Source organism: Pistacia vera, unplaced genomic scaffold, assembly GCF_008641045.1.
Source record: "Pistacia vera cultivar Batoury unplaced genomic scaffold, PisVer_v2 Contig293, whole genome shotgun sequence".
NCBI classification, from domain to species: domain Eukaryota; kingdom Viridiplantae; phylum Streptophyta; class Magnoliopsida; order Sapindales; family Anacardiaceae; genus Pistacia; species Pistacia vera.
The window spans coordinates 493,391-509,679 of NW_022196105.1; the positions used below are offsets into that span (position 1 = coordinate 493,391).

The 16,289-nt window shown below is 38.4% G+C and overlaps 2 protein-coding genes across 2 annotated transcripts; both read right to left on the reverse strand.

Moving 5' to 3' along the window:
• Nucleotides 1-948: 948 nt before the first annotated feature.
• On the reverse strand, nucleotides 949-2,077 carry LOC116135079 (2-hydroxyisoflavanone dehydratase-like). Its single transcript, XM_031420777.1, has one exon. The coding sequence runs from the start codon at nucleotides 2,072-2,074 to the stop codon at nucleotides 1,100-1,102; it is 975 nt and encodes a 324-aa protein (XP_031276637.1). The 5' UTR covers nucleotides 2,075-2,077; the 3' UTR covers nucleotides 949-1,099.
• Nucleotides 2,078-5,950: 3,873 nt separating this feature from the next.
• LOC116135064 (2-hydroxyisoflavanone dehydratase-like) lies at nucleotides 5,951-7,007 on the reverse strand. Its single transcript, XM_031420762.1, has one exon. It carries the CDS (start codon nucleotides 6,926-6,928, stop codon nucleotides 5,951-5,953), a length of 978 nt encoding a protein of 325 aa, XP_031276622.1. The 5' UTR covers nucleotides 6,929-7,007.
• Between the last annotated feature and the right edge of the window lie 9,282 nt (nucleotides 7,008-16,289).

The following is a 16,289-nucleotide window of genomic DNA, read 5'->3' on the forward strand; positions in this document are numbered from 1 at the left end:
AATACAAAATGATTTCAAATAAATAGAACATTTTCCTTGCATAAACATTTTTGTAGCCTCGGAAAATATTTTCCTGTCCTGATTGGACAAAGTACTGATCCTAGTCATAATTTGGTTGCATTTGTTTTACTATTTTTCTACTATCTTATCCTAAAACCTAAAAAATACATTTGTTTTAATATTCTCAAAATCTAATTCTATTTTATTCAATTTAAAACATTAATTAAAAATAACATAATCTAACTTAATTTTACTTTCTCCAAAATACTATTGTAAAAAACATTAGAATGGTGAACTAGACAAACCTTTAAATTTGAATACTATTATTTTCTTAGATATTATAAGATTATTTAATAATCTTAATTTTGTTCTAATTATACCCTTAACAAATAAAATTTTAGGACATTATTACTCTTGTTCTTAAAACAGTTTACTCAAAATACCTCAACCACCTTCTGACAACTGCCGGTCTTGCCGCCACCGTTGGTCGCCGGCCAATCATCTCAAGCTAGTAATCCGCGCGTTTCCTCTCTCGGCCAGTAATATGCGCTTATCCAATGATCTCACTCCCTCTGCGGTTTGGTATTTCAAAATTCAAATTATAGTACAGAATTTGTTTTGTCAAAGTATAGTAAGTTGTAAAATATATAAGAAAAAGGATGTGATGATAAAATTATGTTAAGCAAAATCATAACAAATTTCTAAATAATTAATTAATGATAATTAATATAAAGGTAAAACTTTTAGTTTTGTAAGATGATTCAGATTTTTAATAACAACCAAATAATTTTTAATTTTTTTTTTTTTTTTTTTTTTTTTTTTTATTTCCTTTTTTTTTTTTTTTTTTTTCTTTTTCATTCTTTATTATAAAAAAATAAAATAAAATCATAACTTTTAGCTTATGCAATAGCTACACAATTCGTATAATGTTTCCCTATTTATCTTTTTCAATAAATAATTTATTTTTGGTACTATCCATAAAAAACTGATATATAATTCATAATTATTTTGAAAACAAATTCGGCCCACACTCTTACATATCAATTCATGCTTGTCTTTAGATTTGGAATTGGAGATTCTGTTAAGAAAAATAAAAAAATTATCTGCAATTGATGAAAGAAGCCAGGCGTCTGATCATATCTTTAGCACTCTGGGTCTCAGGATAAAAGACATGAAAAGCATGATCCTCTCCCTCCACTTCAAACAATTCAACTTCTCCTTCAAACCCACTTTCCTTCACTGCATCAACATACCAAATACCTCTATCTCTTAGCGAATCCTTCCCGGCAACACAAACCAGCAACCTTGAACACCCAAGTTTGGCCAAACTCGGCTTCCCTGGACCAACCGGATTCACCATCTCATTATCAATACCTCCAGACGCTGATGGATAAACAAACTCCCAAACCAAACATGAAAAACTCTTCTCATGATTATCACTAGGCTCTGATCCAATCGGCCTTGAGCCCCAAAAATAAGGATGTGAAAGAATAGCTCCTGCAATCTTTACATCGTTAGGCAAACTCTCCACACCCGCCTGCATAGCTATGTTATGCGCTATATTGCCGCCCGCACTGTCACCACCGATAAAGACTCGATCAAAATCGCCATATTTTAGCAACCACGGCTCTTTGTTGGGATCCTCGGCGATCTTATGGGATGTGACCCATTGAAGAGCTGCCCAGCTGTCTTGATATGCGGCAGGAAGAGGGTGTTCTGGGGCTAACCGATATTCTACTGAGACTGCAACGACTTCAGATTGAGAGACTAGAGCGTTGAGGTATCTGTGGTCGAGGAATGAAAAGGAGGATTCAATGCAAAAGCCACCGCCGTGAAAGTAGACCAAAATGGGGCATTTTTTATCGGATTGGGTGAGCTTCGGGAGGTAAAGGCGAGCTGATATGACAGGGTTATGGGAAATGGTTATGTCTTTTGAAGAGACTCCGGTTTCTGGATCTTGGTCAGGTGATGGAGGGACATAAGGTGAGCCTACTAGACGCTCTACGGAGCCATCTTTGTAGACTCTGACCAGTGGAAGGAGCTCCTTGGCAACTTCTTTGACTGTGGAAGCCATTGAAGAAGATACAGGAAGAGATGATGTGTGAAGTAATTAAGAAGGAGATAAACGAGAACGGCGGTGGGAATTGATTAGAGAAGAGCTACGCACGCAGTCATGTAAAATTTTATTAGAATATATTGCAAACTTCGAGACCAAGTCAGATTGGTGACCAAATTGGTTTGATTTGATTCGATATGACGAAGAGATAAGGTCTTCATGCATAATTGATAATAAAAAAATAATATTTCACCGACAATACTCTCTCACGTGATAATTCATAATTCACTTATATGATCTCATTAATAAATTATAAACTGGTTAATTATGAGTTACGGATTATTAAAGAAAATTTATAAAAAATATTTGTTAGTATAGTATTATTCTAATGAAAATATTGAGAGTCAACTGTAAGTAATATGTAAATGAATTGGGGTATTTTTATCAATTTATAAACTTTTATTACTATAAATGTTTAGTTAAATTAACAAAAAGAGTTAAAATTGAGAGAAAGTGCGTATTTCCAAAAAAAAAAAAAGTGTAGTATTACTCTGATAAAAATACTAAGGGTCAGTTTGGTTGTTATTTAGAATAGCATTTTTTTAAATAGTATTTTTGAAAAATATGATATAATTATGAGAAGTTTTTGATATATTTTTATTAGCATTTTCTGAAAATATTTAGATTATTTTAACTCCTTAGCTTTGTTAATTTAATTAAACACCCCTTACAATAAAAATTTATAAATTAACAAAAATACCTCCACCCACCCACATATTACTGGCAACCGGCCATCATCGTTGGAAGGTGGCCAGAATCTTTCGAAAAGGCGCACGACCGGCTGAATCTAGCCGGTCATGCACTGATTTAGCCTTTTTCGACCAGATCTACAACCACAGATATGACCGCTGATGGCCAAATCTGGTCATTGTTAACGACCATATCTTGGCCATTGTTTCCTGTCATTTGACCATCAACGACGGTCAACATATGGTTGGCATCAACAGCCAAATCTTTGGTCATAGATCTGGTTGTTTCTAGCCAGATCCATGGTGGATCTGGCCAGAAATAGACATATCAGTGCACGACTAGATCCAGCCGATCGTGCGTCGTTACGGCGACGGCGATGACTGTTGGTGGGTGATAGTGGCTTGGGTGGGTAGGGGTGTTTTTGTTAATTTTAAAATTTTTATTGAGAAAGGTAATTGTTAAAGTTTTGAGTTGAATATAATAGGATTAAATTTTGAAGAGAATTGAGAATATTAAAACAAATATGTATTTGGATATGATTGGATAGGAAAATAGGACAGGATAGTGGTATTTGAATAAAACAAACGAATAATACTTTGAATTATTTTTATCAGTAAACGACATTTTCCCACCCAAGGTTTGGTCTAAAGATACTAATACTTTGCCACACAAAAAGTTTCAAAATGACACTTTTCACCCAAAGGTCAAATCTGTTAGTAAAATCCATTCTAAAAAAGGGAAGGCTAGTAAAAAATCAATTCTAAAGAAGGACAGGATGGTCAATTTACATGAAGCCGCAAAAATCAAAATTTAAAATTTGAAATCTCTTTAGTATTCAAGGTTGTGATTGTGGCTATCGTGATTGTACACATGGAAAATGGTGAGAAGTCGTTGTGGTAGTGGTGTGTTGTTGAAGGTAGATCAGAGGTGTGGTGGTTGTGGTGGCTACTATAGCAGATCTAAGATGTGGTGGTTGTGAAAGGTAGATATGAGTTGTGGTGAGAAGCTGTTGTGGTAGTGATGACAATGGGTCGGGCTAGGACCGGGTACCCATTAGCCTAAGCCCAAGCCCGGCCTCATGACAAAGGCCCAAGCCCGGCTCAGGCTCGTCACGGGTATGATAAGTAAAGCCCAAACCTGACCTGATGGGCTTTTTGTAACCTCAGGTCCGACCCAAGCCCGCCCATTTTTATAATGTGAATTTTTAAATACTAATGCATTTCAATTTTTTTTATATTTTTAATTCTAGAAACAATTTTTAAATATTAATTTATAGAGATAAATCAAGTGTCGAAGTGAGAAGGATTTTCTAGAGAGGAGACCAAATGTTCAAATAGTGGTGGCAGAGAATTTTAGCTGCCAAAATTGGCTTAGAACAGCAAAATTGAAGCTTTGAGGTCACGAGAAGAAATAGTGGTCGTTGACCAGCGAATAGAACGTGAAATGGATGAGTGTGATAGTGGGTTTTGGAGAGGGCGATGAGAGGATTCTGTCATTCTTAAAGGAAGTGTTGAGGAGTTTCAGTGGTGTCGGAATCCGGCCAAAACGACTAAAATGGACGGTCATATGACAGAAAATATGTCACTACGAACGGAGCGCAAAAGCCAACGACCGCAAAAGGAGAAAAACAAAATTGATGTTTATTGACCACCTTGCTCTTACTTATAATAAATATTTTACCATCATTACTTTCTTCATAACGAAATTTATTAATGGAGTTGAGCTTTAGGTAATAAAGTTGTATTATTTCAAAGCTTGGGTGGGAAAGCGTCGTTAGGTCATTAAATAGTTTTTTTGATTTCATGTCTCCGGATGAACTAGAGTAAATAAAATGAATAAACTCTGTCATCGCATATAATAATATTGTAGTCGCCATCTTTGACCAGATTAGTTTTCTAAAGGATAATATATAAATATTTATTTAGTGTCATGCCTACTTTTCCGGGAAGCTTATAAATGAATTTCCTGGAAATTTAGCTACTGCTAACGTGACTACTGAAAAAGATTAGAAAAAGTCCAAATTGTTTTGTCGATATTTTTATCAACCTAATCATATATATATATATGGAAGTTATGGAAGACATTTTTGAAACTTCAAAGAAGGAAAGAAATAGAAAAGATAGGACATAGGAGTGGAATGTATTATGTAATTGATAATATTGGGTGTGTTTGGTTTAGTATTTTGGATAGGATTTTAGGGATAGTATTGGGTTATTGGATATGGGAGTATTACGAGGGAAAACCTTTTAAAAATTTATAAAAAAGCCCTTGGTTTACTAATTACAATAAAGACCCTAACATGTAAAATGACAAAAACACCCCCACCATCTGCAGTGTCAGATTCCGGCACCACCGCCGGAATCTGGCCGGAAAATTTCGTTACGGCACAGACTTGTCGGATCTGTGCCGTAACACGTCGTTATGGCCTTTTCCGGCTAGATCCATGGTGGATCTGGCCGGAAAAGGCCAGATCTACGTTTGTTTTGGCCGTCGACGGCCGGAAAATGCCAAACGACGGCCATTTTGGCCGTCAGCGACGGCCAAAGATGTGGCCGTCGTTTTCGGTCAACGACGGCCAAGATTTGGCCGTCGTTGACCGTCAACGACGGCCAGATCTGGCCTTTCCGGCCAGATCCGTGGTGGATCTGGCCGGAAAAGGCCATAGCGGTGAACTTCCGGCCATTTCTGGTCGGAAGTTTGGCCGTGTTACAGATTCCGGCTATCACCGACGGTGGTGGCCGGAATCTGACAAGTTGGGTTGATAGGGGGTGTTTTTGTTAATTTAAACTTTTTTTTTAGGGGGTATTTAGTGAAATTAATAACTTTATGGGGGTAAAATGTAATTAAAAAAATAGGGTAATATTTTGAGATATTTGTACCAAACGCTATTTGAAAAATAGGATCCAGAATAGGGATAAAATATTACACCAACCAGCCATTAATACCGTAACAGCGAGAATTTAAGCAACCGTCAAAGGAAGTCTATTACACCCGTAATACATATCAGAAGACTTATGAATACTTCTGCTTATCACAACTCACCAGCAGTAAAATATTATGAATGAAAAGAAAAAAGAAGGTGGTATTTCATGAATCCCAAACCTCTCTTATTTTGTTTTATTTTAGGGATCGACATGATATATTCTAGAACTTGAGGAGAAACGAAGCCAAGCGTTTGATCAATTTCATTGCATTTTGAGTCTCGTATTTCAAGATATGAAAGGCATGGTCCTCACCCTCCACTTCAACAAGCTCCACCTCTCCTTTCCACCCACTTTCCTTCACTGCATTATAGTATAGAACACCTCTATCCCTCAGCACATCGAGTTCAGCAACACTCACCAGCAACCGGGAACACCCGAGTTGAGCTAAGCTTGGCGCTCCTTGGGCAACAATATTTATCATCGGATTATCAATGCCACCAGTTGCAGTTGGATATAAATAGTTCCAAACTGCAAAAGGCGCAAGCTTCTCACGTTCTGGACCTCCAATCTCCGACCCAATTGGCTTCGAACCCCAAAAGTATGGGTGAGTAAGAAAAGCTCCTTCAATCTTTACACCGCCAGGCAGGCTTTCCTCGCCAGCACGGATGAGTATATTATGCGTAATGTTGGCTCCTGCACTATCTCCGCCTATAAAAACTCGTTCAAAATCTCCATAAGTTCCTAGCCACGGCTCTTTGTTGCCGCCATTATCATCAGCCGAGTGTGACGCAACCCATTGCAGCGCAATCCAGCAATCTTCATAAACAACAGGAATAGAAACTTCAGGAGCTAGTCTGTACTCTACTGAAATCGCAACAATTTTCGCTTCAGAAACCAAGCTGTTCATGAATTTAGTTTCCATTAAAGAGAAGGCGGATTCAAAGCAGAAGCCACCGCCATGAGTGTAGACCAAAACTGGGAGTTTTTGGTCAGGTTGGCTTAATTTTGGAAGGTAAACTCTAGCTGAGATATGGGGGTTCTCAGAAACGGTGATGTCTTTGGATGAGACTCCAGTTTCTTGGTCTTCAGGCGATGACGGAACGGCAGGAGAGCCACACAGCCGCTCAACCGAGCCATCTTTGTAAACCCTGAGAAAAGGGAGCAACTCTGAAGCAACCTCCTTCGCCGCAGAACCCATAAGTAAAATTCTAAGGAGATGGAAAATAACGTGTTATGTGAAGGATTGTGAGAAGAGAAATATGTGAGTTATGTCTTCGTCTTCTAAAATTTTTATAGGAAGTTTGGGCTCCACAAATGTCAACTGATTTTTGGGTTGACGTAGAATAATTGAATAGGTTAAAAAAGACACCTAATTTCTATGGCTTTTTCGGCAATGCCTATCACCGTCAACACTTAGTGGACTGCTTCTCCTGTGATTAAATAATCGTTCCATCTTTTTATTTTTTATATTTTTGTTCACATAACTATTTTTTGGATGAGTGGGAACAAATAATCTATGACAACCAAAACTTGAGAAGACTACAAAAAGAAAGGAATGAGATTCAACCTCCCATGATTTGGCTTCGTGCGGTTGTTCGGAAGTTGGATCTACCTTCACACGGTGTTGAGAAGGTCTGAATCTGGTCTCACGTGAATGCAATGAAGCTGGAGATGAGATCTTGTAGCCGAGGCTACCTCCAACCAGAGCTTTCCTTTATTGTATGTGAAGCTGTGATGTATTCTTTGAGACTTTTTTTTTTTTTTTAAATTTCAAAATTTTAATTACTATATGATAAACGAAGTGCCAATTTTCTTATTTAAAAATAAAATGAATTATAAGTTTGGAAATTTATAAAACTCAAATTTAACACATAAAATATGGTATATTATATATTAACAAAAAAAAAAAAAAAAACTAATGGTAATGGTTAATTACTTATATAGAAATAGAAGCCAAGGTTTCAATATAGGTAGGGTATTCAAAATCGGTATTGGTACCCAAACCGATTTAGTTTTTTTTTTTTTAACCGAACCAGAAATCCTGGTCAAGCAATCAGTCGAACCTAAACCAAACCAGTTGGGTGGTTGACCGATTTTGAACCAAACCGAAAATCCGATTCGATTTAAGTGGGTACTCGATTTTGAACCGAATTTGAAATTAAAAATTGCAATTCATTCAGAAACTTAAAAAACCCTAAATCTAAAGCTACCAACGCCATCTTAACCCTTTCTCGCTGCCGAAACCCTCTCCTTTTGTCGCATTTTCCTAAACATTTCCTGTAATCTTTAAGGTAATCTATATTTCTATTAATATAACATTCCCTGAACCAAGTGCACGCTAAAGATTATACAAATCCTTTTATGTTTGGCAACAACCATTTGCTTCCAAGTTAGCTAGTAGTTATTCAACCCTCCCTCTTCCATGTGCCTTCCCTCTTCCAAGTGCTAATATGGTTCATCTTCTTCTCCGTTGTTTCCATGTAATAGGCTAATAGCTTGTTCTCAGTTGAAGGGACAATGGGCTACTATCACATTGCTTATTGTTGTCTGTTAGTGTGTGATTTTAAGTGTGCGGTATTTGCTTTGTTAGCGTGAGCGTGGGGTTAGCGGTATTTGCTTTGTTAGCGTGAGCGTGGGATTAGCGGCTATTGTGAGGTTGGTAGGTGGTATAGTGGGGCGTCAGGGAAGGCAAAGAGGTTGGGGGCTGCTGTGTGGAGGTTGTTCATGGAACCAAGCAAATCTCTTTTTTTTTTTATTAAAAAAATTAAAATGGAAAGTGATATATTCTGAATGCATAACATTTAGGTAACGGTAAGGGGTTTATGGCTATTCCCCCCAGGGGTCTCTTTAAGAGTAAAACTAGTCTTACAAAGAGACATACAAAGAGTCATACAGAGAGACAATCTCTACCTTTAAAAAAAGGAAAAGAGAGAGAGAGAGAGAGAGAGAGAGAGAATTATGAATTTTAAGGGTAGGGATTATCTCTTTGTATGACTCTTTGTATGCCTCTTTATAAGGTTATAGTTTACTATCTCTTATTAATTTAATGGATAGAAAAAGTCATAAAACATAAAATTTATTAAAGAATTATATAAAATTTCATTATAGTACATTGCAAAATATGAAAAAGGAAGAAAATTAATGAGACCCAATATACTGTTATGTCATATATAATTATAAAGTAACCGACATGTTCCCACCCAAGGTTTAGCTAAATGCCAAGTTCTCACCCTTGGTTTTATAAATTCTATATTCATACCCTTGAATTAACATAAAATTATTTTTGGTAACAGTTAACGGGTAAAATGGTAATTGAACCAACTCATTCAAAATCACCACCACAGCCATCCCACCCCTCTCTCTCCTTCTTTTGTCTCCCATATTCGATTAACCACCTACCATAACTCTACCACTGCCGCCTCTTTTTTTTCTTCCTCCTCTTCTTCTTCTTCTTCTTCTTCTTCTCTTTTCTTCCACCTACTCTCTTTCTTCTTCCCTTTTCTCCCTTGTCGAAATAGGCTCCGAGGCGGCTGGATTTGGCCGTCGTAGGGCCATCATGTTGTGGCCAGATTTGGATTGCTGCTTTTTCCTTCTTCTTCTCTCAACAAAACCTCAGTTTCATTTCTCTCTCCCTGGTAAACTCCTGCGTTTCCAATCTAGGTTTTTAGGTGGGTTTGTGGTGGTTTTTGGGTGGGTTTAAGGATGAATTTGTGAGTGATTTGGTGGTGGATTTTGGGTGGGTTTGAGGCTGAATTTGTGAGTGATTTGGTGGTGGGTTTTGGGTGGGTTTGCAGCTGAATTTGTGATTTATTTGGTGGTGGTTTTTGTGTGGGTTTGTGGCTGAATTTGTGAGTGATTTGGTGGTGGTTTTTGGGTAGGTTTGTGACTGAATTTGTGAGTGATTTGGTGGTGGTTTTTGGGTTGGTTTGCTACTGAATTTGTGATTTATTTGGTGGTGGTTTTTGTGTGGGTTTGTGGCTGAATTTGTGAGTGATTTGGTGGTGGTTTTTGGATAGGGTTGTGGCTGAATTTATGAGTGATCTGGTGATGGTTTTTTGGTTGTTTATGGCTGAATTTATGAGTGATCTGGTGATGGTTTTTTGGTTGTTTATGGCTGAATGTGTGAGTGATTTGGTGGTGGTTGTTTGGCGGCGGGGCTTTGGAGTATAGAGGGATTACGATGGTGGTGGATGAGCAGAAAGGTGGTGGGTGGTGGTGGGACTTCCAGGGGTTTCAATCATAATAGTGTTGAAAGGTAGTGGTGGGTGGTGGTGAATGGTGATAGCTGGATGGTGGTGGTGATGGTGATTGGGTGGCGGTGTGATGGGAAGTCAATTTAATACGAACCCAGCCACAAAAACAGTCCAAAACGCAAAAATGGCAATCTAATTCTAGAATTAAAACTGTAATGTATTGATTGAATTGAAATGAGAATTGAACAGAACAAAATGGAAACAGCAACAAGCCAAAAGAACAGATAATTCCTAAGAGTAAAATGAAGCCAGCATTTCGAGGAGCTGAAAGCCTCCTTATAATTTGCCCTCTAAAAATCTGCCTGTTATTTACAATTCATCTTTCCCCATTTATACCCAAACGTCACACACACTGCATTCACACACACTGCATGCCAATGCCACGTGGATAACTGCCCTCCCACTTGCAACCCATACATTGTGTGCTTTTTCTATGCCTTTTGAGTGCTCCTTTTGTAAATGTGCACTGGGGTCCTATCAATACCCCCACTAAAAGATTCACTTTGTCCTCAAGGTGAAAATGAGGAAACTGCTGAGTAATGGTATCAAAGGACTCCCAGGTGGCTTCATAGGAAGGAAGATCCTTCCAATGGATCAACACTTTGTGCGAACCATCCAACAAGGTGCGGATAGATTGCACTGAGGCAGGCCGGACCATAAGTTCTAAATCCTCAGTGAGACACGTAGGAAGAGGTTGGACAGGAATTGAATGATGAAGGCTCTTTTTCGATTGAGACACATGGAAGACCGGATGAATTTTGGAAGATTTCGGTAAGGCCAAACGATACGCAACAACACTAACTTTGGCTAGCACTTCAAAGGGCCCGTAGAAGCGGGGGCTGAGCTTTTCATTAAGTTTGAGAGCCAAGGACCTGAATTTATACGGCTGTAGTTTTAAGTAGACAAAATCACCTGGTTCAAAGGAAACATCGAGACGATGAGTATTAGCAGCAACCCGCATTTGATCTTGCGCGTTGGAGAGATTGGATTTCAGCTCTTCCAACAAGGCATTGCGGTCAATCATCTGTTGATTAACTTCATCCATCGCAGAATGGACTTTAATAAACTTCAAGAGTGTGGGCGGTGCACGACCATAAAGAGCTTGAAAAGGAGACATCTTAGTAGAGCTATGGTAAGAAGTGTTAAACCAGAATTCTGCCCAATGAATCCACTTCGGCCATTGCTTCGGTTTGGTGTTTGTGAAACACTGAAGATACTTTTCAATGCAGCGATTAACCACCTCTGTTTGTCCATCAGTTTTGGGGGTGGTACGCTGAACTGAATTTGAGAGTGGTGCCTGCCAAGCGAAAAAGTTTTGCCCAAAAGGTACTCAAAAAGAGGCGATCTCGGTCCGAGACTATGGACTTTGGAAACCCATGCAATCGAACCACTTCTTTCACAAAAAGGCCAACCACTTCTTTAGCGTTATACAGGTGGCAGAGCAACAAGAAATGACTATACTTAGTCAGACAATCCACTATCACCAATATAGTGTCGACCCCAAAACTCTTAGGAAGACCGCTAATGAAATCCATGGTGAGGTCGTTGAAGGCTAAATCAAGGATTGGCAAAGGCTGCAATAAACCTGGAGGTTTCAGACACAAATGTTTGTTTTGTTGGCAAACCCCACAATCATTTACAAAATTCTTGATATCCTGTTTGATACCTTCCCAAAAAATAACTCTGACAATTCTTTTATAGGTACGAAAGAATCCTAGAATGGCCACCGCTAGGGGTGCTATGGAATTCTTCCAACAGATGAGGTATAAACTTGGAGGTTTTTGGGAGGACAAGTCTGCCCTTATATAGAAAACAACCACAGTGGAGTTTATAGTGGGGTTTGGAGTCAGGTTGCAGAATGAGGTCTTAAATTATTGCCTTAAGTTTGGCATCTTGTAGGGCTTCGGTGGACAGATCTTCATACCCTTGGTAAGTGGCAACAGATAGAGCATGAAGTTCATGATGTTTCGGGTCTGATTCTCGCCTGGAAAGTGCATCAACAACCTTGTTGGAGCTTCTAGGGTTGTACCGAATGTCAAATTGGTACCCTAGCAATTTGGAAATCCATCTATGCTGCTCTTGAGTCATTGACCTCTGTTTCATCAAAAATTGTAAACTCCTTTGATCAATCTTAATGATATATTTTCGCCCAAACAAGTAGTGGCTCCATTTGTGTACGGCGAAAACAATGGCAATCAATTCCTTTTCATACACGGATTTTTGTCTGGAAGAAGAAGAAAAGGCTTTATTGAGGAATGCAATGGGTCGTCCTTGTTGCATCAAAACAGCACCCATGCCCATGCCCGAGGCATCTGTCTGTACCTCAAACGGCTCAGTGAAATTTGGAGTGGCTAACACCGGAACGGAAACCATGGCTCTCTGTAAGTTTTCAAAAGCCTGTTGTGCCTCTGTAGACCACTTGAAGGAATCTTTCTACAAAAGTTGGGTTAACAGATGAGCTATTGGCCGTAATTCTTAACAAATTTGCTGTAATAGCTAGTGAGACCTAAGAAGCCCCGTAAACTTTTTACTGTGGTTGGAACGGGCCAGGACAACATACACTCAATCTTAGCAGGGTCAGCTTTGTAATGACTTCTTTCTACTAGTATATTTAAGAAAATACAATGAAAATATACATACTTAGCATATGAAAGTAGTTGGCCCACATTTTTCTTTTATGTACTTATAAAATATAGTTCTTTACATATACCAAAATAACATGTACAAAAACTTTAGCAACGGTGGACAGTGATGCCATTTCTCTCCGCTTTTTGACGTCCATCCGACCGCTTCTCACCTATTTCCTGTAATACATGGAAAAACAACGGGGTGAGCACAAAATGCTCAGTAAGTAAATCCTCTTCTCTTCTATCCATGCAACTTTCTCTTGATTCTTTCCTTACTTAATTCTTTTCTTCTTCATTCTTTCTTAGTTCTTTCTCTGTTTCTACTTCTCACTATTCTTTTCTTTCTTTCTAATTCTTTCTGTTCTTTCTTTCTCTTCGCTTTCTTTCTATTCTTTCCACTCTTTCTTTCTATTTCTTCTATTCTTACTAACCATGATGACAATCATGGTAATATGCATGAATGCAATGCATATGCAATAATGCATAGAAATGCATTTTCTTTCTTCTTTTCTATTTCTTATTCTGTTTCTCTTTTTTTTTTCTTTTCTTTTCTTGTATGCTCAAGCTTTCTCATTCTTTCTTATTCTTTCTTTTCTTTGCCGATCGAACTCGATTGATGCATGGATTTGGAACCCTGGCCATGTGAGTGAGTACAATCCTCATCTACATGCACTCTTGCAGACTTTACAAATTTTTTCTTTCTTCTTCGGCCACTCAATTAAGGCGGCGTGCACGTAAGAATTCTTCTCGGTACAACCCTCATCCACATACACTCTTATGGGTCTTACAAATTCTTCTTCTTCTTATGCCGCTCATTTAAGGCGGAGTGTATGTGGGAAATTCTTCTTATCACCCACGAGTTCCCCATCGCAATAACCTATTCTTTTCTCTTCTTTAGTACTCTTCTTTCTCTAATTCTTTAGTGCTTTTCTTTCTTTTTCTTTATTCTTATGAATTTTTTATTCTTTCTTTAAATTCTCATGCATGTGTAAGTATATGCATATGGATGACTCATGCTTATGTTTCTTTCTTAAGTGCAATTATGCAATGCACTTATGCTATGTTGCACAAAAAATAAGTTTCTCTACTTATGCACAAGCTTCTCTTAGACATTTCATCAAACATCATGCGTGCATACTTCAATTCTATTTTGATACATATCTACTTCTTTCTTTAACCATCCATTCATGGAGCAAAACTTCTCCACAATAAATCTAAACATGGCCAAGAAAAACACTTCAAATATTCTACTTAATTTCTTGCTACATGCAACCAAAATCCACTTGGTCACCACAAATTCAACTCTACTTCTCATGGCTTAATTCTACTTATCAAAAGTCATCTACTCATCAACATCAACATTCTCAAGAATCAATTACAAGCTCATAAGCATAAACATGCATATCAAATCATTTAGTTGCTTAAATCTTAACTTAGGTTGGATTTACTTACTTTTGCTTGATTTCTTCCACTAGAAGCTCTTTATCTTTGTTGGACTTGCTTCTTCTCTCAAATCCTAAGCATAAACTTCATAAGAATTCCATACTAACTTAAATTAATCTCATATAGAACAAGAATGCTTACCTCTTGATGCTTAGGATCAAATCCTTATAGAAATCCAACCAAAAGCCCTCAAATCAACCTTGGAAAATTGATGGAAAGATGAGAGAATTGTGAGTAGAGGTGGCGTGTGGGATAAAGCAAATGAGAGGGTTTGTGTGCTTGAACCCTTAATATCTCATATAACTAAGCCTTCTTTCCCATTTTGCCTTTACACTTTCTTAAAAATTTCATCATTATCCTTTAATTCTTTACAAATTCACCCCCATTCCAAAATATTCTCCATGAAATTTTCTTACATTTCACTCCCCACTTTTCCTGCTAATTAGGGGTAGAATGATCACTTCACCCCTATGGAAAATTCTCTAGAACCTTCACAAAGAAAATCAGCCAGATCTTCGCCCCGACGAAAAAATACAGAGCCTACGTCATCGCAGCGATAATTCTTCTTCGCCACGACGAAGTCTGTATTTCCCAAAATCCACCAAGACTTCACCAAAATTAGGGCATCCAAGCAATTCTAACAACTTACAAACTTAACCAAAGGCAACCCAACAACAATAGCACATATCAACTAAACTTAGGGCCAACAAACAACATTTAAAAGGCAAATGAACATGAATCAAAGATGTACCTCGAAGTAGATGTTACAAGCTTCCACCCCATTTGTTGATATGATGTGCCCTAAATACTCCAGTTTTGCTTGGGCAAATTGACATTTCTTTTTATTAACCACTAGCCTGTGCGTCTAAAGTATTTCAAAACCCTGGTGAAAATGCTTCAAGTGAACAATTATGTCAGTGCGGTAAATTAAAATATAAGCAAAAAATACTAATACAAATTTGCGAAGAAGAGGCCTGAAAATTTCATTCATCGGAGCTTGAAACGTTGAAGGGGCGTTTGTTAAACCAAAGGGTATCACTAAGAATTCGTAATGCCCGTCGTGAGTTTGGAAGGCCATTTTAGGAACATCTTCAATGCAAACCCTGATCTGGTGGTACCCAGATTTGAGGTCCAACTTAGAGAATATGGTAGCACCCTCTAGTTCATCAAGCAACTCGTCTATGGTCAGGATGGGGAATTGTCTAGGATAGCGATGTCGTTTAGTGCTCGATAATCCACACAAAATCTCCAGCTACCATCTTTTTTCCGAACCAGTAGCACCGGACTTGAAAACGGGCTAATACTTGGCTAAATTATTCCCGCGGCCAACATTTCTCCAACAAGCTTCTCAATTTCATTTTTCTAAGCATAAGAGTATCTGTAGGGCCTGATATTTGGCACTGGAGATCCATCCTTTAGGGTGATTGAATGATCTTGTCTACGGGGAAGGGGAAGTCCTGCTGGTTGATAAAAAATTGGAGCAAATTCAGTTAACAAGGATTCCACTCTCGGTTCTAAAGAAGTTACCTCAACCTGCTCTTGCTGGACAATGGAGCAGAATTCAATCATGAACCCGTGTCCTTCTTGTTGGATAGATTTCAACATGGCCTTTAAAGACACGATCGTTTTCACTGGAGAGGGATCTCCCTGTAGGATCACTGGTCTCCCTTCTACCTCGAATTTCATCATCAGACACTTCCAATTAGCACATACGTCACCTAACAAGCTCAACCACATCACCCCAAGAACCACATCAGCCCCTTCTAAGTCGAAAGGAAACAAATCTTGTAGCATCGTGAATCCTATTGCATCTCTATTTTAACCCCTTTACAGATCCCTGTACTTCGCACCGTAAAGCTGTTACCCACCATTACACCAAAGGCTCTTGTTTCACTCACCAAAAATCCTAATCTTTGGACTAAGTCGTGAGAGATAAAGTTATGGAAAGCCCCGCTGTCAACCATCACTAGTACTTCTTCCCCATTAATTGTTCCTTGAAGCTTCAGTGTATTTGTTGAGGTCAAACCCACGATGGAATGCATGGATAAAGCCATAGAATCTTCTTCAGAGTTGATTTCTTCTTCACCCTTCACCGTTGGCTTAGCTTCCATGAATTCCTCAAAGTCCCCTCTCTCGTTTGTACTAGATCTCTACATCAGAAAGTCGCCGGAAGGAAGAAGGTAGAGAGCTCGCTGGCGTTGACTCAAGGAGTTTGCCCCCTTTTTCATTTTTCATT

Coding starts and splice junctions, on each gene's coding strand:
- LOC116135079 (XM_031420777.1), bottom strand. CDS start 2,074: ATGGCTTCCACAGTCAAAGAAGTTGCCAAGGAGCTCCTTCCACTGGTC.
- LOC116135064 (XM_031420762.1), bottom strand. CDS start 6,928: ATGGGTTCTGCGGCGAAGGAGGTTGCTTCAGAGTTGCTCCCTTTTCTC.